At 38.8% G+C, this 25,049-nt stretch overlaps 1 protein-coding gene across 14 annotated transcripts in view; it reads right to left on the reverse strand.

Annotated features, from left to right (window-relative positions):
* Nucleotides 1-606: 606 nt before the first annotated feature.
* LOC103464756 (eukaryotic translation initiation factor 4 gamma 3) overlaps nucleotides 607-25,049 on the reverse strand; it is a 57,372-nt gene continuing 32,929 nt past the window's right edge. For 9 of the 14 annotated variants that reach the window (XM_008409091.1, XM_008409090.1, XM_008409089.1 and 6 more), the window contains 27 exons: nucleotides 24,833-24,993; nucleotides 23,693-23,827; nucleotides 22,566-22,722; nucleotides 20,964-21,698; nucleotides 20,221-20,309; nucleotides 18,218-18,500; nucleotides 17,968-18,092; nucleotides 16,129-16,248; nucleotides 15,342-15,497; nucleotides 15,026-15,223; nucleotides 14,746-14,892; nucleotides 14,435-14,671; nucleotides 12,399-12,503; nucleotides 10,755-10,893; nucleotides 10,337-10,443; nucleotides 8,200-8,290; nucleotides 7,104-7,221; nucleotides 6,797-7,020; nucleotides 6,492-6,604; nucleotides 6,102-6,274; nucleotides 4,964-5,089; nucleotides 4,765-4,846; nucleotides 4,409-4,507; nucleotides 4,077-4,223; nucleotides 3,278-3,359; nucleotides 3,016-3,162; nucleotides 607-1,843 (listed from right to left, as the gene is read on the reverse strand). In XM_008409091.1, coding sequence (XP_008407313.1) covers nucleotides 1,662-1,843; nucleotides 3,016-3,162; nucleotides 3,278-3,359; nucleotides 4,077-4,223; nucleotides 4,409-4,507; nucleotides 4,765-4,846; nucleotides 4,964-5,089; nucleotides 6,102-6,274; nucleotides 6,492-6,604; nucleotides 6,797-7,020; nucleotides 7,104-7,221; nucleotides 8,200-8,290; nucleotides 10,337-10,443; nucleotides 10,755-10,893; nucleotides 12,399-12,503; nucleotides 14,435-14,671; nucleotides 14,746-14,892; nucleotides 15,026-15,223; nucleotides 15,342-15,497; nucleotides 16,129-16,248; nucleotides 17,968-18,092; nucleotides 18,218-18,500; nucleotides 20,221-20,309; nucleotides 20,964-21,698; nucleotides 22,566-22,722; nucleotides 23,693-23,827; nucleotides 24,833-24,993 — 4,478 coding nt within the window. In that variant the 3' untranslated portion in view covers nucleotides 607-1,661. The remainder of the gene's footprint in view (nucleotides 1,844-3,015; nucleotides 3,163-3,277; nucleotides 3,360-4,076; nucleotides 4,224-4,408; nucleotides 4,508-4,764; nucleotides 4,847-4,963; nucleotides 5,090-6,101; nucleotides 6,275-6,491; nucleotides 6,605-6,796; nucleotides 7,021-7,103; nucleotides 7,222-8,199; nucleotides 8,291-10,336; nucleotides 10,444-10,754; nucleotides 10,894-12,398; nucleotides 12,504-14,434; nucleotides 14,672-14,745; nucleotides 14,893-15,025; nucleotides 15,224-15,341; nucleotides 15,498-16,128; nucleotides 16,249-17,967; nucleotides 18,093-18,217; nucleotides 18,501-20,220; nucleotides 20,310-20,963; nucleotides 21,699-22,565; nucleotides 22,723-23,692; nucleotides 23,828-24,832; nucleotides 24,994-25,049) is intronic. The other 5 variants (XM_008409098.2, XM_008409082.2, XM_008409097.1 and 2 more) reach the window with 3 other exon arrangements.

A 25,049-nucleotide genomic window follows, 5' to 3' on the forward strand; every position in this document is an offset into this window, starting at 1 on the left:
TAAAAACGTGTATAAAACATTTTTATTGGAAAAAAAAAAAAATAAATCACCTACTGTTTTGTGAGAACATTGTTTGGAAGTCTATATTATTTAGAACCGTTTTTTCCTGGATGTTTATTAATAAGACTTATAAGGGTGATATTATAACAGAATACCAACATAAAACTAGCTGTATCCTGGTAATAATGTTATTATACCAACTCTGTTTTATCAGAATKAAAAATCTGTATCTTCAATTCTGAAGCCGTCCACTGATTCTTCCCATAACAAAACATCAAAGTAAATATGTACACAAAGACATATTTACGAAAAAAAAAAAACAACCCAAAAAACAAAAAAAAAAACTGATAATCAAGTGAGACGAGCCTATTAAATCTTTAAAATACCATGATTCTACAGACACAGCTCCTGATAATTATCCATATTATGTTATTAAATTAAAATGCATTAGGACTTCCCTAAACCCAAAGTTGCTACTTGAACTGATTGTATTGAAGTAGGAGGTTGAAAACAAGAACATGCCCATTGTTCATATTCTGGATTTGGTGCGAACTTGCACTTAAAAATTGTCGCTTAAAATTAGCTAACAAGCCGTCAAGAACCTCCTTAGCTGTTCCGCTGTTTAATGGTGTACAGTAAATATTTATATAACAGCATATTTAAGAAATGAAAASGACATCCGACTGAGTGGAGATTAAATTAGGATTTTCACTGCTGCTCTTTTCTTCATCCAAACCAGAATCGCTGGAACCTGAACGCACCACACACCCTGCAGTCATCAGAGGTGACCTCTGTAAGCCACACCTCCCACAACAATGAGTCACAAGAATCAAAACCTTTTAAATACATTTTTTGTCTTTAATGTATTTACAAGCTTTACTCTGCTCTGTAGGTCGGAAGAAGTATTACAAGCATCTTGTTTTCAGCGACCCTGGCCATTAGCTTTTGAATGCTGAACTTTAGTTCTTTATCACTTTGTTCATCTGCGTAATTTGATAAGTTCTGATTTGCATCACTTCCTAGATGCATATTTTCCCTCTCTTGAGGTGTTCATAACAACGCAGAGTGAGCCAAGGCTGAAGWAAATAACTTCCTGGTAATGACAAGATGACCTTTGACCAACAGAGTTACGAGTTCTTGTCTATTCACTCCTTTCTTTCATTTCTGCTTCCCCTTCATCCTAAAATAAAGATGCTTTTTACCCTGTTCTCAACCAGAGTGAAATCCAGGGAGAATATTTATCTCACAATTATTTTGTTATTATATGTAATTATATTGTTATTTATGTTGTCGCGTTCTTGTTGTGAGCATCTGCAAATGTTAAATAATTTTCGTATTTGCAGTCCTTAAAAAAATAATAAATTAAGGAGTCCAGAACCTATTTATCTTTAAGTCTCTTCTTAAAAAGTAACAAAAAAAGTAAGTTAAAATTTAAAACAAAAATATTTTCTATGTATGATACAGTATTTAGTGCTTCCACCATTGGAATCCAAACTGAAGATGGCGGTAGGTTTCAGGACTGTACCGCAGGGGGAGGGAAAACAAAACAAAAACAAAGTTCCAGCCGTAAACACGTCGCCCTGTCCGTGCAGCCACTTGAAAAATTTGTTCTGCTGTTAAGGATGCAGTTCCGCTACGCCGTGTCCCGGGAGTCGCCCTCGTCAATTATCCTCCGACTCCTCCTCGGCTTCCCGCAGCCAGGTGAAGAACGCGGTGACGGACTTGAGGGCCACGCCCTTCCCGTCCTGCTCGGCAGGGTCTTTGCTCGACTCCCACTTGTAGAAAGCGTCCTCTGAGATGACGTCCTCGTCATACAGACAGTCGAAGAACATCCGGAGAAGATCTGCAAGAGAGCAGGAACGCTGCTGTCAACCTCCATTCCCTCCCACATCTTCCCTCCATATCTATGATCAACACATGCTTTATAAAAATCTTTTATTTTAATCTTTACATTAAAGCTGTAGTATGGAACTTTTATAAACAATATGCATTTTACATATTAGCAAAAAGTGTCACTATGTTGTGACAGTATGAGGCAATCTCTGCTAAGCTACAGCTAGTTCCCCACAGCAGAGCTTGTCATGAATGCTCAAGGTAGTTACCATGGCTACCGATTATGGTGGATAAACACTTTCCCTTTAACAGTAAATAGTTTCTGTTATTGACACAGCTTCGGTGCATGCACAAGTGATTTACAGCGCTAAAACCCTCCTCCTGGATCTGATTGGTTGTTTCTGAGAGCATGGTGCATTTCTGCAGGTGGCTGTAGGACCACAAGGAAAAGGTAGAGCTCAACTTCTTCAATTTGTGACAGTTTTAACAAATATGCAAAAAATAAAATAAATAAATAAATAAAAAATGTGTATAAAAATTACTCACTGCAGCTTGATCCAGAAACATATCAACCAGGTTGCGGCTGCCATAAGACTGAGGACGTTTTGTTTGTGTTCCTGTTATTCTAAATATTAAGGGCTATTACACATTTTTCATGCCCAAATGTAATACTTTTCCCAAAAAATGTCAGATTTTTGTGGTTTTCATGAAATTCTGGATAACAAAACATGTGCCTATTTTGGGTTTATGAACTGCATGTTTGATACATCAACCAACTACACACATTTGATCTAGATTAAATATTAACTGATTAAATTCTCCGCAAGTAGCTCAAAAAACTAAACGATCAATAAAATGAGCAAAAACCAAAGCTGTGAAAAGATGTCAGAGAGAAATCTGTCAAGGCATTAAAATCTATTTATCTGTCTGAAAAAGATGTTGATATTTTATGAAGTGGTATTTGAAACATACATTTTTTACTTTCAAGTCTGTACGAGCCCCATTTTGTGCTTTTTGATTTTATAAGGTAAAAGGTAAATAACTGTAAAGCCCAATACTGAAAACTTTATAGTTAACAGCAGTTTTTATAATATATATATAACATCTGTGTTCAGTACTAACCACCCTCTTATATTTTAAGGATTAAAACCATGGTGGTATTTGCTTTGTTTGAGCACTTACTTGGAGGCTGATCGAGGGAAACGATCAGCGCCTGAAGTGCATAAAGTGCTTGCAGCTGTCGCTCAGTGTCTGAGTTAAGGTACTTGAGTAAAACAGGCAACCTCTTCTGGATGATGGCCGTGTCCACACGACAGTTAGGGTTCTCATCTGTGGGCGAAGTGCAAGAGGCAGAGTTGACGCATAGAAAGCTGCTCTGCTTGGATTTTGGCGCTGCGTACATGCAGACATTAACGAAGATGCGTCTCTTCGTTAAATTGCTTACCTTTCACTGCTGCTTTACACACAGCTGTCATCAAAGCCCTCAGGAAGGGGGACGAGCTCGCCTGGGACTCATCCAGGTTTGCCTGGAGAGAAAAACAAAATCAGCTCAGTTAGCTCATGCCACTAACAAAAAGGAAACTAGTTCAACAGCAACAACAAGAACGCATGTTGGAAAGAACGTTTTTTTTTTAAAAAACACACGTGTTTATATTCGGCTGGCTGACTGCGCTGCCAACTCCATGTTAAACTTTAATGGAAGCATTAGCGTTAGCAGTGCTCTTCAGACTACAAAAAAAGCACTTAAAGGGGATTAAATAACTGAAGTACATGTGATAGAGTGTGGCTGATGGAATACCACAGCTCTTCTTTAAGTGCTTGATAGAAATACAAAAAACAATGTTGACTTGGCTCCTCCATCTGTTTCCATTTCTGGTTTCTTCCTCTCAACCTGTGTTTGATCACAAATAGTGTTTGATCTCTTAGTTAAGCTTTTCTGAAGTAATTCTGCTGAAGCAACAAAACTTACAGTCAGGTATCTTCAGCGCGCATCATGACCGGTGTTAATATTTTTGCACTGTGTAACATTTTCAAGCCCTTTTTTTGAAACAAAGTATGTTTGTAAGATGAATCATTTTTAACCAACTGACATCATAAAGTGAATTTTTGTCAATATGATTTTGATATATCGGAAACAGCTCAATATAAATGGTAATCAGTCAAGTAAGAGATTGTACATGTTGTGAATTGGTGTGACATAAATAAACCGAACCGGACTTCTGGGTGATTTTAAAGTGGCGTACCTCTACCCAGTCGAAGATCTGCTCGTCGCTCGCCATGTCCTCCAGGAGGAGCTTCTCTAGCTGCCGACTCAGCTCCTCAGGAGACAAGATCCTTTTGGTCTGCACCTCCTCAGGACTCGAACCTTCAGACTGAAGGAACTGGAGTTTCTGTTTGGAACAAAATAAAAATTAGAGTAGAGTGACAAGGATGAGACAGATAGAAGAACATCTGAGCGAATGGAAACGGCAAAAGACTTAAACCAGTAAAATAATATAAAATAAAAAAAATCAATAAAAAAAAAAAAGTTTTCTCAGGTGAAGGATCTGCAGCTCCTCTCTTTTTCCTTCCAAACCTGTTGTGAGATGAAATCCTGGACTTCCTCGCCTTCTGGTAGCAGGTCGGTCCAGTTCATTCCCGATTCCCTCCACAAAGATCCCACATTCCTATGGCTCTGTCAAAACAAAACACAACATCCATTTTTTCTGTCTGGACTGTCTTGTTTACTACACTTTACCAAAAATGGATAGCAATTCAATATAGTAGAATTGTACTAAAACAAACTAAATGCTACGAATGAAAGTTCATAGCACAAGGTAAAAACTTGGTTTATTGTAGAAAATTGTTCACCATTTTGTTATAACTAAACATGCTACAAAAATGAGTGCAGGCGATGTAAAAAAAAAAAAAAAAAAAACTTGTGCTGCTTACCATTTGTTTGCATAGTATGTGCAGTATTTCAGATATTAAGATCCCAGCTCTTCCAACAGGAAGCAAAGGTTTGCTTAATTCACTATAAACAAACAGAAAGGAGTCATGAAGGTTATGTAAAAAGGTGGAACACAGAGAAAATATGCACTCTCTTTCTGGACAAACATGTGAAACATTCATGCAGGATCAGCAGGACCACCTGAAGAGCTCTCTCATAGAGAAGCATCCGTCCTTCAGCAAAGGGCTGAGCAGCTCAGCCAGGTACAGCCATATGTGGGGAATGTCGATGGCCATGTCGTCGGCCAGCTCCAACGTGTCTGTAAACCTGAGGAACCACAAACAGCAGCAGAGCTTAGAAACAGAAGGTTCAAACTGAAATTAAGATGGAGAAATACACACTTTTCAGAGAACATCTGAAGGTTTGAAGTTTTTTTTATTATTATTATTTGTGCAACTACTTCACCAACAAGCCATTACGATTAGTTTGGTAATCCCCATTACCAAACTAATCTGCATTAGTTTCTACCAAAATGGTTCCTAATCTTCTTGGGGTTTAATGTATAAAATATTGAAATGGTCATACAAAATATGGGATAATTTTAACATGAACTCAATATGTACAAAATCAGTCAGGCTTATGTGAGACCTTTTTACAAAAAAACATATGAAGCTGGATTAAAAGAAAAAAAAGGATATCAGTGCTCTTAAAAGGAAGTGTGGAATTTAAATCTCTGATGTTTTTATGCATCTTATTCCATTCGTGAACTTTTCTGTAGACAACAGATTTTAATGCATGCCACAAGTAAAAAAAAACAAAAAACCTTTTTTTCTTAATCTTTTCACAATCATGTATAACTTTATACATGATTTGCTGAAGAAAAATATATTCAGTGCAGTAATTAAGCTAAAACTGTACAAAACAGAAACATTTTGGACTTAATATGAAAACACCTTTGTCTATAAATACGTTCTACTCAAAGCTCAAATGGCTTCACCTGGTTCAAATTCACTAATGGAATGCCATTGTTATTGCATTTAAGGCAATAAAATGTTTAGTTTTTTATTTAAAAAGAAAAAAATGTTTTGTTTATGTGCATCTTTTAATGTATTTCTAATACCATCTAAAAAGGCTTAAGTGGTTAAAAAAATCTTTTGAATGTGACATTTAATTATTTTTTTATCCGGTTAATCATCAAAATAATCAATTGCTAAGATAATCAATAGTTGCAGCCCTAATATGTACAAAAATACATTTTTCCTAATTTACAGAAACAGTTCTGGTGCAAACTTCTGCTGGTTTCCCTCTAAAGCCTGAGGCCTGCAGCAGGTGGACTGACCCTCGGTATAGCTGTGCTTTGGGCAGCATTCCCTGCTGCACCAGCTGGAAGAGGAGCTGGCCCATGTGGTCCCGTGTGATCTGACTGCGCTCCAGGGTCGACTCCACCCCGACGCGCACAAAGATGTGCAACTGAGAGCCCAAGTCCAGCTCGTCCACACACTGGACAGCCTCCTGCAGGACAAAGAGATATCATCATCAAAACAAAATCAGCAGAACAAACAGGACAACTGGAACTGGAGCAGATGACACTGGAAAGAGCCACAAAATTATTCTAATGATTGCTGGTCAGGACTGAGCCTAAAGGCATACTAGGCTCTGAAGGAAACGCTGACATGAATCTGCAGAAAAACACTCCATTTAACTAGCAGTGTGTTGAATTCAGAGCTACCTTGTAATCGTTTATGTGCAGAAACTCGTCAATAATGGACTTTGACTTCCGTTCGATCTCCTCCTCTGACCGGGCAGGCCTGTCTGGCTTCTGAACCGCTGGCTCAGGTTTCACTGGAATAAGAGTGACATTCAGATCAATGCTGGGTCTGCTCTGATAAAAGCCACATAGAAACGCACTGGCCACATCTGATTCTAGCTAAACAGAGTCTTTTAGTGAGTCATCTTGTTCAATATGTAACTACACAATGACAAAACAATAATCTGCCAATTTTAATCACGTTAGAAAAACTCAAGCGTTCTCACCAGGTTCCCTGACTTTGCTGCGCTCCGGCTCGGTTTTGTCCTCAGCGACGCTCGGCCTCCGGGGTTCTGCTCCCTCTCGCTCTCTTCGCGGCTCCTCTGGGTTTTGAGTCTCCAGCAGCTCTTTGGAGCTGCCGCCCCTGACGAACGGGCTGGGCCGCGATGACGACGACGGGGCCGAGATCAGCGGCTTTTCGCTGCGTTCTCTGACCGCGTTGTTCCGACTGCTGGGAGGTGGAGAAGAAAAGGTCAACAGAGCAGAGGAAAACCAGTAGCACCCAGTTCCAGGTGTGTTCCAGGTGGGTTCTACCTTCCCAGAGTTCTTCTGGAGTCGTAGTCGGGGTTCTGTGGAGGCGTGGTGGAGGGCTGAGGTAAAGGTGTGGACTGCAGTGCAGAGAAACGGTTCAGGCCGGCGGTCCGAGATAGTTCTGATGTTTTGGGAATGAAAGAGAACAGTGACAAAGATCACAATAAAATAGCTTTTTTTCATCCATTTGTCAAGAAAGACAGGGTTTGTAATAATTTTCCCACAGTAAAATTCAAGCCCTTTTCAACATGTTCAAGAAAAGTTTTCAAACTTTTCCAGCACCACATTTTGGAGATTAAAAAAACATTAATGAACAGTTTTAATTCACTATTATATAACATAATTTATTACTGCTAAAAATGATTTGTGGAAGTGTTATACATTATAAAACCGAGACAAAGTAAACTAAAACATAGCAAAATGTTATGTTTTGTAATCTCTCTCACACACACACACCTTATACACCTGACAGCTCAAACAAAAACACATATTTAACAAAAAAGTCCCCCAATTTCAATCATTTTGATAACGTATAAAACACAAGACAATTATTGACCCATTAGGGATAATAAATAATTGCATTAAAAAAATCCAAACAAATTGTGTTTCTGCTCATATTAAATGAATATTAGGTGAGAAAAATGTATCTTGATTGAGTGAATGAAAATATCTGCTTTCAATTATAATAAGATTTCCCAAATTTCGGCTTTTAATCAAACTTTTATTACAAAACTGTGCAGTTTTGAAATCAAGCACTTTCAAGAACTTTATACAGAAATCAAGCATTTTCCAAACCCTGAAATACAAACACCTAATTGTAATTCTAGCATTTTTAAGGATTTCTAGCATTTGTACAATCCCTGTAAATTGAAAATGCATTTACATTTTCTTTAATTAAACAGAGTTTTAAAACTTTGAGAAAAAGATTAGATATTCAGAATTTTTCTAGTTCCAGCTAATGTGAAAATGTAGAAATAATCATGTTAACCTTAACCACTGGGTCTTATCTGAACTTCAYTTCACAACTGAATCAACTTATGCTGCATGTTTAGTTCAATGTTTTAAATCTTGTTCGTTTTTAAGTTGGTTGCCCTCTTACCCGAGTCGCTGGCTTTGGCCCCTCCACTGCTGCCCTTCACCCACGTGACTTGAGCCCGAGGGCCCAGCTGGATCTTCTCATCCATCTGAGGCTGTAAAATCAGTTTTWGTTACATTTACTGTGGGAAAACATCAACAGATTAAAAAAAACAACAAAAAAAAAAAACAAAAATGCAATGAGAATGTTCAGCCAGAGATCTAATAATTTATAAATTAAAATAGTTGAAAACTAACCAAAAGTCCCCAGAGGAAGCATTTAAAAAGCAGAAGTTAAAAAAACAAACAAAAAACAAAAAAAACAAAAACAAATGTCCCCATAGACCTACGGAAAACTTGGGAGGTAAAGAGAGGTGCTAAAATTAGCCCATAAATCCTGGAATTGAAATCAAGTAGTTACAGTCTATGGTCCAAAATTCTTAGTATTTTTTTTGTTTTTGGTCATTCAGTACTCAATCCATCCAGCAGGGGAGGCAACTAAATGCACTGCAGAAGCTAAACCACAATAATGCAGACCAGATGAGGGCAGGGAGCCTTTAAAGAACAGTTCTGTTCCACAAGACACATCCTGTTGGTATGGAAACAGTAAATTACATTCTGCCAAAAGAAAAAACATGCAGCCCTGAGTGGCAGCAGAGAACAAACACTTAATGAAGGTGAGAGACGTGTCACGACATGACAAACTAAAGGACAGTGCAGAAACAGTTCCAACACACTGCAACAAAACATCAGCATTGGCTTGTTACTGAGCAGTTTGATACTTTCTTTGTTAATTAGTTTCTCATTTCATAACTTTAAATTTAAAATTTCACTTATGTAGTGTTAATGCATAACAAGAAAATCTTCTATTGAATCTAGYGTATAATTTCAAGTCAACTAACAACTTTGCAAAGTTTCTCTGACTTCAATTTCAGAGAAAAAAAAAGAAAAAAGTCACTCAAAAAATAATTAAGCATTATTACTTCCTATTACAGAGAGWGAATATGAGCTGGAAAGATGATTCTCTGCCTGCATAAATTATTCCAGTTTAACATTTCTAGATTATAAAAATCTTGCATGGATTATTGATGTATTACGTTTTTGCATCTTCTTGTCAGAACCAGAATCAACATCTTCAATAATCTGAGCTGCCGTAGCTTTTTTGTCGAAGCACACGTCTCAGCTTCACTTCCTGTATTGTCATCTTCCTAAAAAATGGCTACAGTCATTTTTTTTTTTTTACTAAAGGTGATTCATTCAAACCTCTTTATTGCCAAAAGATGAATCAACTCTTGTCAAACTTGCTCAAAGTCTTTTGCTCGTCCATCGGCACCTGGATTTAACTTAGCGGGCCTCCGACTGGATAATTACTGCAGGGCAATTATCTTTCAGCTGGTAACAAGTTATTTAACCCCAACTGATCCAATGAGTCACTTCATGTTTTTTCATGGTCATGGAAAGYTGTTGGTCTGTTTAGGGTCAAATGAGGAGATTGAAGACTTTGGGTAAAGAACTGTTTAGTGCAGTGGATTGGGTCTGAACAGCTGTGATTGACAAGTTGTCCCAAAATATATTTTGATAAACGATAATATTGTCTTTTTGAGACCATTTTCAAATAATATATTGATAAAAGCATGATAGTGCAAGATTGCCCATTCAAAAGACCAATAAACTTTAATTTTGTAAAGAGAACTTAACACTCGAACAGGAAGACATTTTAAATATCAAAAATAAAACCCATCAACCAAAAACTATAAATAAAGTAGAAATAAAAATGGAAATATTCCAGTCAGAATACGGAATATCAGAATGGAAACATTTGAATTATCAGATTGGAAATGATTAACCTTATTTAAATTTATMATTCGATTAATTGATTAACTGTTTATTAAAACAGGATTAGACGCATGTTTCATGCCAAATAAAAAGTGACATGACTGCAGATTGCTTTGAAAACAATCAGATGTGTATCCRAATTAGTGCCAGATACGGAATTGGCACAGACTGGATTTTTTGGGGGGTGAAAAGATCAGAATCTGGCCGTTCAGATTGCCGTGTAAAAGCTGAATATGGGTCGCATTTGGGCAAAAAAAAAAAGCGGATTTGGGTCGAATTCACCGGCTGTGTGAACGCAGCCTGTGAACCTCAGGCGAATGGCTCACCTTGGAGATCTTTGGGATCTTATTGGGGTCGATGGTCCTGCTGTTCTTTGTCATGGGCACAGTGTTCCAGGTTTCCTCTTTGCGGGATTCCCTCTGCTCTCGTGGATCTATGTCACCAAACAAACACGCCACAAACAGGAAGAGAAAATAGAATTTTATCATGAACTCAATGATTCTGTGAAATTGTACCTTTTGTGCAAAGGACATTTGAGACATTTTCCACAGCTCCTGTCGCATATGATGAAATATTATAAGTCAGGTGACAGATGGGAGGCAGTGGGGGGGCTTCCTGTCTGCTGCTGGGCACAATGGGATTTCTGCAGGCTGTATGGACAGGAAGTCTGCCTGCATGCCTGCAGGGTTCCCGAGCCGATGTGTGACTCTAAGCTTTAAAGAGGATTCCGACTACAGGACTGACCCGGCCGCCTCTTGCTGTCTTTGGAGAGCAGCTGCTGGTGAACCTTTCGCTGCTCTTCCTGCTCTTCAATCTTGGCCTCCTTGTGGATCTGCTCGATGGTCTTTGGGCCGGAGTCGGCTCTCCTCGACACCCAGTTGTGCTGTAGAGGAGACGGCACGACATTTAGCTCCAACAAAGCAGCTCAACATCAATGCCACGATTAATACTCTAGAGCTGATACAATTAATCGGATTAATCGTAACAAATCAACTAATTTAGTAATCGATTAAATGTTAACAGCTGGCGTATGCTAAAAAAAAAGGCATATAAAAAAAAAATCATATTAGGAACCTTTTGCATCAAATTATCCATCAGTTAATTAAAAAAAAAAGAACATCTGAATCCTCTGCTGTATTGATGCTAAGTCAAGGAGAAAGRACTGATATTATGATATCACATCATATTAGTATTTCTTTAGCTGCAGATGCCTCCTTTGCTATAAATAATCTAGCGTACACTAATGGAATGCTTTGTTATTGCATGTTAGGCAAGAAAATTTTTTATTTTAGTATTAAATTAATTGTTTATTTGCATCTTCTAATGCATTTCTAATATTGTATAAAAACGTTAAGTACTTTAATRAAAAATCTAATGAATAAGACACTTTTTTTTTTATCTGATTCATCAATTACTTGTCAGAATAATCAATAGATTAATTGATTCGTAAAATAATCATTAGTCGCATCCCAGATTAAAAGCTGTTCAATGGCTGCCCAAGGTACTAATCTTGCTTTCTTAAATMATTAAACTGGTTGATTATCCACAAATCAATCTAAAAAGTTGAAGACTTTTCAGACAAAGAAAGAAAGTAAAAGGCTCAAGAGCCATAAATAAAAAAAATTAATAAAAATTCCGTGTGTTAAAACAAGCAGCAGCCACTGACTAGCCAACCTGAACCTGTTACTGTTGTTGARTTGATAGATATGAACAAGTAAGTGTTAAAGCCCCTTAAAAAAGACRATGCAAACATATATACTCTTTCCTTTTTCATAAATTAATTCTGGCTGATAAAGCCATTTTTTTCTAGATTAATTAATGAAAATATTTCTTATTTTAATCATCCGTCAAGAATTTTGAATGGGAAACTCCCTAAATTAGCTGTCTGAGGACATAAACTGAAGGGTTGGTAGGTTTTCCTCCTTAACTACCTTGTTCCTTCACATAAATTATTTTATTRCATTCCATTTGCTTGCTTGTTTAATTTAACTGGCCCATGATTCAGGGTTTCTTCTCACGATTTTTTWAAATGCAGTTACTGCACCACATAACTGGTTTAATCATGTGATGTTGTTCATCTTAAACATGACAGTATATTTGAGCAGATATTAGAAAACTGTTTTTGCCACTGGATGAAAACCCATCATTATTTTTAGAATACGATTTGGAGACTATTCAGTCTTTCTCGTAAAAGAGTTGAAATTTGACTCTAAGGCTGATGGCATACAACAGGTTCAGCACAACACGACCTGAACAGTCAAGATGACATTCCAACAAGTGAGAAAAGAAACAGAAACAATGAAACAAACCTCTGTGGGAAAGAGCGCACCGTGAAATCTGAACGAACGTATGAAACTAAAAATAAAAGTACCAGAATGACACACTCACCAATCTTAGGTCTATAACATCCTGGAGCATAAACCGTATCCTAGATGATGTCTTCCGCTCCTTGACAATTTTTTCCATTTGGTTGAAATACTGATCCATGCGAGGCTGCGGAGGAAAAAAAAACAGTGTTAGGTTGGTTTGAAATGAGCTTCTGTTTGATTAGGAAGGTGATGCCAGAAAATAAAATCTTCTATGGATGTAATCCCAGGTACTGGATCTGGGTACCGACTGGGGGATTCCTGAAGAATCAGGATTGGGAATTCCTGATACCTGCTGTTCCTCCAGTGAGGGAGACAGATGCAATTTACACTGATCGTTTTTTTTTTAAAACCCTCAATTATTTTTGGCATGGATTCCAAAACTAATTTACAATTTTTAAAGATTATGTTTTTTTTTATCAAACCTTTTGTTCTGCTGAGTATACAAGGTTTTCTTTTTTTCTTTTTTTTTTTTTTACTTTTTACAATAATTATAATATTGCAATAAAGCTCTAGCCTCTTGTCATATAATCTGTTCTGGTCAGATATATTCGGACTTAAACAATTGTCACAGAGTTTTACTATGTGCAGAATAAAGGACTACCTGTCTTAAGTCTCTTTTCTTTCATTTTGGGCTGAATTATTAGCAACCTATATTAAAACAGAGGTTAAAAAAAACTGCTTTGCAGGAAAACYCCAGGAACAAAACATGAAATTACTGAATTCTGTAGCTGTTTGTGTCTGCTCAAGTTTATCTTTAGAGACAAGCGAAGAAGCTATGAGCCTTTCAGGTGACAGAGTAAGCCTGGATTGGACGGCAGAAACTCCAGCCGAGATTAAATATTTKATCACTTTCAAGAAAAGGAAGAACAGGAGAGACTCCAGAAACTGGAACGACATTGGTGAMTGAGCGGTAGTGTGTCCTTTTACTGCACTTTAAAACATATGCATGACATTTCATTAMATTTTACAAAGGACGTGAACAGGACTAACGTCCTTCCTGTGGTTGTTTTGAAATGACTAATCAGATAGAAAGTCCTGATCAGATCGTCGTCAGCTCCTYCAAGAGCCATTAGCAAACACCTGGTGGAGCTTATCATACAAACTACTTCTCAGTTCAACGCTCCAAAGAASAGATGCAGATAGGATAATATAGGAGCATTGTTGTGGTGACGTGTTGAAGACAGTGTGTCGGAAAGAGTAGGAGCTTCTTAAAGAGACAGAGGCCCAATTTCMAARCATCCAATTGTGAAGTCACATTTCTTTTAATTTATCTGATATGTATATAAATATATAATATTTTTTATAAYGGCTGAAGAACATGGGTGGGCACCAGTTACTTGATTGTGCTATAAAATGGCACTAAGTGTCCAGAAAATACATAGTACTACCCTTTAAAGTACTGACTAGTGTTTAAAAAMACCCTCATCACTCCAAGATACRGAAGAATAGTTGTATAAATTAAACAGGCATGACAGAAAAATATTGGCACCATTTATTGACATTTGTCCAATTCATTTTTCTGCAACCTGGAAACACTTTTCAGAAGGAACACTGATGCAGTAAAGCAGGTCAAATTCACATTTAGTTTCCATGCTGTTGAGAAGATAAACCACATCCCAATGTAAATGGTACCCAACCACTGCTGGATCAAATCCTAACACAAACCTCACTTTTACGTCTTTAAAACCTTAGGAGTCTAACGTCCAAGCTGCAATAAAAACACCGATAGCACATCACGTCAAAAAGATTATAGGTGGCATAATGCAGTGTAGCTGTTTAATAATCCCAAATGAAAAGCTAACCTGACACACAGAGAACAGTGTGTATTTTTGCTCTGTGTCCAACAGAGATGCCAGGCATGTTTATGGGAACACGAAGTGCTTTTTTTCCCAGTTGCCTTAGAACATTTCGGGGCAATTAAAGTCTGTTAAACTGAGTTACTAACCTCCACACTGTAACTTTATAGTATTGCACCGACAAGGGGTTTCAGTCGAACAGTTTCACCCTCAAAGCTAGAGCAATCTAGTATATTTCTTTAAACCTCCTGCCGCTCACCTTGGCCTTTTCAAAGTCCAGGTCCTTCCCAATGGTGGTAAGCAGCCTGCACAGGCACTCTAAAGACTCCTCGTCGTGGTTCTTCAGCAGCTTGACCACGCAGTCGTGCATGATGGCTTCGGTCAGCATCTTGAGCTTGAAGAGCTCGCCGATGAACTTGATGTTGCCGATGGAGCGCCGCCTGGCCTTGTCCTTGGCTTCCTCCAGCTCCTCCCGAAGCCGCTCRCGCTCTGTCGCCTGACGCCGAGAAGGACAAACATCAGCCCCAGTAGCTGGAAGCGGCTATAGAACATGCTAATGAGAAGACAAACCGATGCAGCAGAGTCCAGCTCTTTCTGCTTCCTCTCGAACACCACGTCGTCTGCCTTGTCTTTCTCAAACTCCTTCTGGCAGCGATTTAGCAGCAGTTTGCGAAAGTTTACAGTGGAGTTGGGTTTGTCCGTCATCTGCACTTTGAGCTGCATAGAAATAACAGATAAAAGTCGGATAAGGGAAACCATTTGACTTGGCGCTGCAGCAAATAAGATGCAGTACTCTCTATTCTGTTTTTTTGCTATACACCTATGTTAGTTGATTAAACACATTGTTTACCGTAGCTAGACACCGACACATTTGTCCGTAAGCCACAGAGAAGCTGGGCTCATCAATGGCCTTCTCAAAAACCAGGTCGATGACCCCTTTGAGCCTCTCCTCGGTGTCGATGGTCAGATCGGTGACCTGCTTCATCAGCTGGTTGAACTTTTGTGGCGTTAGCTTGTTCAGGATGCTTCGTACCTTCCTGAAGAGCTCCTGCAGCAAAAAGAAAACAAAAATACCCGTAAGGGAAGATCGAGTCCAGACGTTAATGTAGCTTWGTGTTGAGCATTTTCTTTGTGTTTGAGATGTTAGTGTTGTTTTGTTTTCCTGCCTGTGTTTTCTGCGTCTCTGGATCCTCTGGAAGGCCCTCCCTCTTCATGCCGGGCTTCCAGGCGTTCTCAGACTTCTTCAGCTGAACATCGTCGTTGACGGACACGTTGACGATGATCTTCCTGGGTGGAGGCCGGCGTGTCCCCATGTTCATCAGCTGTGGATGCAGAAAACACAGGGGCAGGGCATTTATTGTACAGTTTATCGTGAAAAATTTGTTATAAGAATTGTGATTTATTGTAATATATTGTTACGATAAATTACAATTACTGTTCAAAAAATTGACAAAAATTTTGTTTCCTATTTTCTACAGTTTTTAGAAGGAACAATATATATCAATAAATTCAAAAAATATGATTAAATGAAGCCTGTAAGTGCAGTTTAATGATTTAAATCACACTTCTTTAAGTATGTGGCATCCTAAAGAAGCTGAACGTTTTACAAGAACAACATCCAGTCATCTAAAARATTTGCAATAAATAGCTTTTTTACGGTCACTTTTATCGTTATTACAATAGTACTACAAAATATTGTAATACAATTCTAATTCTACAAAGGCAGTGAGTTTTCCTCTTGGTTTGTAGGTAAAAATTCTTAGATAAAAAATAGAAATCCACATTTTTCGTAAGATTTAATCACCTTTAATTTTCCTTGATAGCAAATTTATATCACCCAAATATATTTACCTCCTATAGCTGCTGAAAGAACATGTTTTCTCACCCGGAGTGTGTGTGATTTTATGAATGGCTATGTGTGTGTGTGTGTGTGTGTKTGTGTGTGTGACTCACAGCCGCTCCTCGTCCTCCGGTCATCTGCCTGCCAAAATCGGCGAAAGCAGGTGTGAAATCGGGACCCCTGGAAATCACCCTGGAGTCCACYGCCCGAGATGGCAACTTGTTTTGGTTCATCTGCGTGACACAAAGCATACACACCGTTACGCATGTGTGCACACGCCAGACTGAGATGAACAGCAGGGGGCGCAGTGATCTTCTAACAAATCTGGCAACAGAGCAGAAGGGGCTCAGCATGCCCTGTGTGAGAGAGTGYGTGTGTGAATTTTCTCCTCAGCAATCCTCTATAGTTGACCTGCTATCAATGATGGGCAGATCAAAGCATCAGGGTTTGATTTATGATCAGCACTTTCTAAACTGATATTAAAATATGCTTGGTGTGTTCGGAGAGACAATCAGTACTTTGGAAACAGATGTGGTGGAAGTGGAGAGGAGAAAAAAAAAGAAGAAAAAAAAAAAAGAAGAGTGGAGTGTGGGGGGAGAACAAGTCAGACTTTTTGTCATTCAGCTGTCCATGACTTCCTCTCTGAGCTTTTCCAGAGAAACTCGGCTCTCTCCCTGTGAGAAAAGCGAAACTTTGGGACGGCACCAATCAACTGTTCACCGTTCTGTTTGAACAAAGTGGGGGAGGGGCATGTAATCCTAACGCTGCCAAGGGTGACATAATGGCAATGTGATTTTAATCAAAACAGCATTTCAGCRGGCCATATGCTCCACCCATACATAGACGTGGGTCTGAGSAGAAAACCAAGCTGCTTCAACTTTGATCAAGACGTTCTGACAAACTAAAACCACGTCCATGTTGTTTTACTGTGAGGCAGCAGAAAATAAATTGGATTCATTTAACAGATCACCCAAAGTGGAATCAGCACCACAGATTATGCTCATAATTAATTAGTTTATTCTTTATTSCTTCATCTTTAGACACATTTATGACAAAGTCCCAGCAYGAGCTTTCATAAGTGATCTTTCCTTCAACTAATAACCTATAATTCTGATTAAATAATCATTTAAGATGCATTTAAATGGATGAAGCTTCATAATAAAAGACTTGATTACTTTATTATTAGTGCAGCTGTTGGATAATAATTATCCATGGGAGACCCAGTTAAAACATGAATTTCTCACTGACATGAGCAATTTTACTTAGCAAAGAGCTTCAGATGAAAACAGAAAACTGCAGCAGAAATTACTGATTATGTCAAACCCATTGGAAATCAAGCTGCAGGAATTCTGACAGTTCTTTGTGTAAATAACGCGAGTGAAAATTTGTGGATGTTTCAACAGAATGTTGTTGAGGTTCATTTAAATAGCACCAAAATAACATCATAAGCAACTGAAACTAATGGTGACATATTGGTTTCTCTTCCATATGAATTAATCAGAATCAATAAAAAAAAGAAACAGAGTGACAAATGAGGACTTACAATAATGTAAACCAACATTTTAATTTCTCTGAGAATTTGAAAATCCACAACCAATAAACATTTTTTTTTTTAACATTTGCTTTGGCCTTTGAAGCCTTTATTCAACAGCAATCTGAACAAATGTGGAAAGATGGAGGAGCGAGAAACAGTTACCAACTAAGCCAAATGGCATCAAAAGAAAAAGGGATTTTTAATACAAATACTACGGGTTACCAGTTACTGACACTTTCTGTGAACAATTAGCCAAAGTGGATGATTGCCAAAGAAGCTGGCTGTATCCAGCAATAGTAACAGAAAGTTGAGTGGAGGAAAAGCTCAATAGGGAACATCCATGACCTCTTAAGAAGACTGTTAAGATGTGTCAAACTAAATATGTTCTTTTTAAAGAATGATATCTGCGTGACCTTACCTTGTCTAGCACCACATCGCTGATTGGTGGGAGCCCCTCGGGTTTCTGTATGCACTGAGGCATGAACTGGAAGCCCAACAGGAAGTCTCTGCCATACTGTCGCTTCCCACTCGGGTCAGCGAGGTCTGGAAAACCAAGCGGGATTGAAACAGAAAAACAACTCAACAAGGAAGTCAAACAGTGTCTTTGCTGAAGACTGTCACGAAAAAATAAGGATTTGTAGAAAATTATGTCCGCTGAGACTTCCTACCTTCCACATCCTGAGGAGCCCCCGTGGAGTTCTCCTTGTCTCCAGGGGTGGCGACACCGTCGCTGCTCTCCGTCTCCGAGGTGTGGCCCGCTCCGTTTCTCAGGGGTTCAGACTCCGCCTCGCCGTTCTCCTCAGAAACGCTGGACTTTTCGTCAGCATCGGGGCTGCTAGCGGGAGCGGCGACAGAGGGGAAGACTGACGGCAGGGGCCCAGGGCTGCAGCTGAGGGGGGCCAACTGAAGGGCCTGGTCACCAGCAGGCGAGCCGACAAATTTGGGYTCCTCCTRAGTGGACACCAGATTCAGTCTTCAGATGCAGGTTTTCTCAAACTAAGATGCTGCTTTTCCAAATTTTATTACAGCATAAAAAGGAAAAAACGAAACACTAAATTAGGGCTGGGTCATAAATCTATCTTATTGATTAATCAAATATTTGGTTTTTGGAGATTTCATTTTTGGAAACTGGACAATGCTCTACTTCATAGTGATGTCAGCTTTTCTCAAGGCCGCCATCTTGTTTGATAAGCATGTTTTACTGCTTCTATTTATTTGGACTTTGGATTCAGATCAAATCTAAGACCAGATGTAAGGGTCAGGTTGAGATATTTTTAGTACAATACAGTCAAATCAGTCGAAATAATGCGACCATAAAGATGTAATATTAAAAGAACAAAAGTAATAATTCTATGAGAAGAAAATTAGTATTTTGTGAAGTGGTACTTTGCTCTAAGTTTTACAGATAATACTTAGAAATACTTAACCTTTTAACACTTTAACAGCATGAAATTATCAGTAGCAAGAAATTGAAACGATCCTGTTTGCAGACTATCCACTTTGAAAAAAAGAACCACATGAACTGAGTCAGCCACGTCAGATCTATCAAAGCTTTTTTTCCCTCTTTTCTAATTTTAAGATGTTTTTTCTGGCAGAATTGCATTTTTTCTGCTAATATTGTGTCTATGTTCTTGACAATTAAGTAAAAGATTCAGCCTGACTCTGAAACTCTGTTATACAATTCACAGAGGAAAAGATTGAAATAAAAGCCACTTTTAGAGGGAATTTTTAATTTGTTTTTACTCAATTGTGAATTTTRTTTTTTAGGAAAAAAACAGAAAAATTGGAAATCTGCACTGGCATGACATTTTTTTTTCCAATTAATATCGCCCAGCCCCATGTTAAATCTGTTTCACATGAATGCAAAAATAATTACTTTTCAACAAAACAGCTGGATGAAAACCACCCACATAAAAATCCAAGCAAAATAGAAAGAAACCTGTAGAGCTAATTTGTTTTTTTTATTATGTCAAAATTAGTTTGACATATTTATTTTTGAATTTTAAGTTGTCAAGAAAATGAATGATAACCGCATGCCTTCTGTTAAGATTTGCAGTCACACTGAGGAGGAAAGACCTTATTGGCTAACAAAACACTCCTCAAGTCTTAAGGATTTTCTAACTCCTAAAAACCTTCAATCAGTCTCCAAATGAACCAGAATCGCCTCCACATGCTTCTTTTTGCGTAGCCATTTGTATCACTCTGAAACAGGAGGTAACCTGAACCAACTTATAATCTAAGCCAGTGAGATGTGGTTCAGTTTGGAGCTTTTTGACTTGAAATGAAATAAACACTTTACAGAATTTCTCCCAAAGCCTGAAATAAGCAGCTTGAGGCTATTTGTTTCCATTTGATGATGTGACAACAAGCCTTTGGGGCAACACCTTTAAAAAAAGCACAAACCAATAGCTTAGAAAGGCTAACACAGGACAGTTAAAGATGGCTGATGYCGTCTTGGCGTATTTTTTTGGACTATAACGACCGAATGTCGTTTCCGTCTGCCTCCTTTCTCCACATGTGGAAATATTTTTCTCCTGAGCTTTTGCCCACATTGTTTCTTTTCTTCCCCCCTTACCCACTCTGTCCCACTACATTGACACTTTCCAGTACAAGAAAACCAAATACCACCATTTTGTTTAGTCACCAACTGTTTGGTTTCCAACAAACAGACCTCATCGTCCTTGTGAGGTGCATCTCCAGCACAGAAAATTTCATTTGGTTTTCTCCAGGTCTTTGGTATAGCAGAAGAAGTCTGATTAACTGCAAGGAAACAGATAGGTGTTAATGTGCAAGCAGAAAACGCATGTAAAGTAAATGTAAACATTTCATAGTGTGTGACAATGGTTTCACATTTATTTCTGGTGAAAAGCTTYGATATCAAACAAAGATAACCTGAGTTAATTTCAAAAGACAGATTTAAATTATAACCTCATATTCCACAATTATGAAAAATTTACTTCAACCACCTCGAGTCACAGAACRCAATTAAGATGTCAGCATGTGACTCAAACTTTGCCTGACAGAAAAGTCACGTGAGAAAAAAATAAATAAAAAACTAAATAGAACATACAGCATTAAATAGTACTTTATTTAAGGCCAACTAATTTTGTGAAAATATATATTTTTAAGACATTTTTAGGCCTTCATTTTAGACACATTCATTTAAACCATTCTAAGGTTGTGGAGAAACCCTGTATTGAATTGTTTTTTGTTCGTTTGAAAAGCAACATAAATAAAGTGTCCAAAAAACAAACAAAAATATATCTGATGATTTAAAATGTCAAAAACAGGACAAAAAAGCAACACCACAAGAAATCTGTGTAACTGAAGTGTGCCCAACTCATACAAACAAAAGCATCCAAAGTTGAACAAAAGAACATTCGAGTCTTGCTAGTTGAAAGTGAATCCCGTTACCTGTTGAAGGGCTCCTCCTGATCAGCGCCTGTTGCTGGGAATCCATTTTGCTCTCGCTTTGCGCCTCCATCCCTGCTCTGGAGATGAGGTCCTTTACGTCGAGGGTCTTGCTCAGCTCGTCTGCCTCTGCTGTGGCCTGCACAAGAGGCGGGAGGCCGGGGGGGAGCATGACTGGCAGGGCTGGGAGGGGGCTGGAGGTAAGGGTGACAGGCACCACGGCGACAGGTGACAGAGGGGAGAGCGCAGCAGCAATTGGCACCTCTGGCCTCATGTCTGTGGGCGCGCTTTCAGAGGAGGAGGCATCTCTRTAAGCGGGAGCAGAAGCCGGTGGGACAAGGGAGACTTCGAGAGCCRCGGCGTCGAGCTCACTCCCCGAGTCGACGAGGCCATTCAAAGCCTTGGGGGCAGCTGACGGAGAAGCATCRAAAGTCTGCGGCGGGTCTGGAAGAGTTTTGTCCGTGTTGGGCATGTGAGGTGCTACCATGGGTGATTTGCTCTCTCCACCAGAGGAGGCGGCTGAGGCAGCGGGCTCCCTGGCTGAGGGACCGGCGCTAGCTGCTGTAGGTGGCGCAGCGGCTGTGGTGGCGGCGGCGTGGAAGGGAAGCGCCGGCTCAACGGAGACGGAGGGCTCAGACACAGAAACGTCGGCCTCCAGTCTCTCTAGAGGGGCTTCAGGCTGCAGGAGCGCAGGAGAGGAAGACGTCTGGACGACTGGCTCCAGTTTTGGCAAATCCACTGATAAGAGGAAGAGAAAGAAAGAAAATGATGCAGAAGGATACTAAACAGTGATAATATTACTCAAAGTAAACGTTGAACAGGGTTTGTACACATTTYCCATAGTAAACATCAAGCATTTTTCAAGCATTTTCAAGATAMATTTTCAAACTTTTTCCAGCACCACACTTTGGAGCTAAAACAATACAAATGACAACACTTTCAATTCACTATTGTGACATCATTTAATCGATCAATTATGTCTTGTGACTAAAATATAACTGAATTTTACGTTTTGAACATTTTCTCTCATACGCCCTATAGGACAAAATACTAATTWAGCACAAAAAAAATCTCTAAATTTCAATAACTAATGTATAACATATAAGACAACCTTCATTTCAATTAATAAGTCATAGTCATTAGAAATAATAAACATGCATTACATCGAACAAATTGGTTTGTGTAAAGGTAGATGAACTTCCTGTACAAATTAAATGCTTAAATCATTTCTTCCTACATTGACTTTTTTTTCCTCCTAAAGATTTATTATAAAACTGTGCAGATGGAATAGCAAGCAATTTCAAAGACTATGTACAGAAATTAAGCACTTTCCAAACCCTGAAAATATCTTTTTGAAATTTAAGCATTTTCAAGAATTTCAAGCACTGATTGAACCTTGTTTAAGAAAACAAGAGGAGATGTTTTTAAATGTATCCAGTTAAAGTGCTAAATTCCAGTTGAAAAAAGAAGAAATATTTTGTACATGGTCATTGTTTGGACCAAAGGTATCATTTTTGTGTCATTTTGTGCTTGAAATAAAAATTGAAAGATCATTTGAACTTGTTAAAGCGTGGGATGTAGGAAGGAGGTTTTTTTGGGGCAGACCTGGCCCTGGTTTGGTGTCTGAAGCCCCGGTGGTTAGCGGCGGCGGCTGCTGCATCTGCTGCGGCTCGAGCGCCAGGCYTACTGGATGAGCCTGTTGCTGCTGAGGGGGCGGGGGCTGCTGCTGCTGCTGCTCCGGAGTCTGGCTGCTGCTCGGGTGCTGTCATTTGAGGRAGAAAATGCGAAGATAATGAGGGTGCAGCCATAAAGTCCATCAACACAGAAAACCAGAAAATAGAGGCACTGAAATGTAGGCAAGTAAACATACAAATACACAAGACCACAAGTGGGAAAAAAGGAGACAGCGGTGGAYGAGAAACATGATGAGGAGGATGACTGTGGGAGGACTGGAAAGAGAAGGATGAAAGCTCAGGACAATGAAAACATGGAGAACAGGAAAGACGCCGTTGAGATCCCCAGGAAAACACAAAGAGAAAAAAGTCACTAACATTCCTCTTCAGAATCTAGACGAGAAATCCARTTTGAAATCAGTTTGTCTCATTTGTCTGAGGATTGTTCGCACAATCCAAGTTACTCTAAGCAGCAAGTCAAACTAATTACATTTTCTTTCTGTAAGGGTAGAGACATGCTGACTCAGGAAAGTCAGGGCTATCTGAGAGGATTCTGCAGGAGTTTACAGACTGATGCAATCTACTGTAGAAGGCAGGAAAAACAATCAGCAATGCAAAGAAAGCAGGTGGAAAACAGAGAGAGATGTTTTCAGCATAACAAGGCCTTGATCCTCTCACTACACGTCTTAATGTTCTAGAGTCTTGTGAAATTATTCTATTTGGGGTTCAATACACATACACACCTCCTTTTTAATATTTTTTGGGAAAATTGTTAAAAATAATTCATTTTCCTTCCCGTTTACAACGGTGCATCTCTTAGCGTTGCTCCATCACATAAGACCACATTGAAAAAAGTCAGATTTGTATTTACTACCCAACATATCTGCAAAATTTAAGGCGTAATAAACCACTGAGTTTTTACTAATAAAGTTACGACTCTTGGAATGATTGTAATAAATTACTAAGAAAGAGCACCCCGTTTGTTCCTAAGATTAACTCACGGCTCCTCTCATAATGTGGGTGTATCGTAGGTCTCCCAGAGTCCTAAGAGAGCCATACCTGTGGTGGTGTTGGGGTGGAGGAAGGGGGACCGACAGGGGGCGTTGAGTTCCTGCTCCCTGAGCCCCCTGCCAAGATCTCTGCTGTGATATCCTTACCGCCCTGATTCGGGTCGCGGATACAGATCTGTGAGGACAATGGCAGAAAGGAAACAGGGACCTCACTAAAGTCTTAAAGTCTGAGGCCAAGCAGAAGGCAGACAGTGAATGAGCCTCACCTAACAACCTTAACCGATTATTAAAATAACCGATGAATCGTGATTAATTGATTTTACCAATCCATTAATCAATTAATCATGATTAATCAATTATTAAAATAATCAACAACTAAATTAGTAATCACTTAACCATTAACTGGATTATACAGACTCAAAAAAAATTACAATTTTCTGAAAGAGTAACACACTCAGTGTAGTAATTAAACCAAAAATATATATATATACATTTGCATTTAAGATTAAAATCTTCCTGGTCTGTAAATTTGTTCTACCAAAACTCCTTTCACAGTTTTAGCTTCACCTGGTTCAACTTCTGTCCTAATAAGCACCTTTTGCTATCCAGTTATTAAATCAGTCGATCAAAAAATAAAAAATAAAAATCACCAGAGCAGCCCTACACTGTACTGTACTAGTTTTTACATATTAAAGTTAGAAATAATCTTTAACTGAATACGCTTCCTTTGCTACAAATGATCGAGTGTTCACTAAAGGAATGCTGGATATTATTGCATGTTAAGTTTGAAAATGTTTTTATTTGAAAAAGGAACTGCATTAGTTGTTAGCATTTTTTGTGTATTTCTAGCATTGTATAAAAAAAGAATAAAACGTTTCCAGAATGTGCCAATTTTTTATTTTTTCATCAAACTTATTCATCAGAATAATTGATTATTAGAATAAATGTTAGTTGCAGCTCTAAGGCTGTGTTCACACTGCAGCCTGAAGTGACCCAATTCCGATTTTTTGTCAAATTGGATTTTTTGCTGTGGTCGTTCACACTTCCAATAAAAAGGGTGACCTGGCAAACGTCCTGAAAGGTACTGATATTTTGGTTACCAAGTGAATTGGTGACTTAATGTGTACAAATGTCAAATACAAGAACTTGCAAAAGAACAGAAATCAGAAAAAACTACTAAGGTACTTACTGTTTTCTTCTCACGCCTGGTTGGTTGAGGTTGCTGTTGTGTAGGCACTATGATCGAGGGTGAGTGGGGGAACAGAGTCTGGCCAGGGTAGAAGGTTGGCCCCGCTGTAGGAACGGGAGCAGGGACAGAGGRTGAAACCGGAGGGTGGTACCTGAGGGGATCTGAACCAGATTACAAGAAAAGAAAATAACATTTTTAGTAAAAACATGATTCCAGG

The sequence above is a fragment of the Poecilia reticulata genome, linkage group LG5 (genome assembly GCF_000633615.1).
Source record: "Poecilia reticulata strain Guanapo linkage group LG5, Guppy_female_1.0+MT, whole genome shotgun sequence".
In the NCBI taxonomy this organism is placed as follows: Eukaryota; Metazoa; Chordata; class Actinopteri; order Cyprinodontiformes; family Poeciliidae; genus Poecilia; species Poecilia reticulata.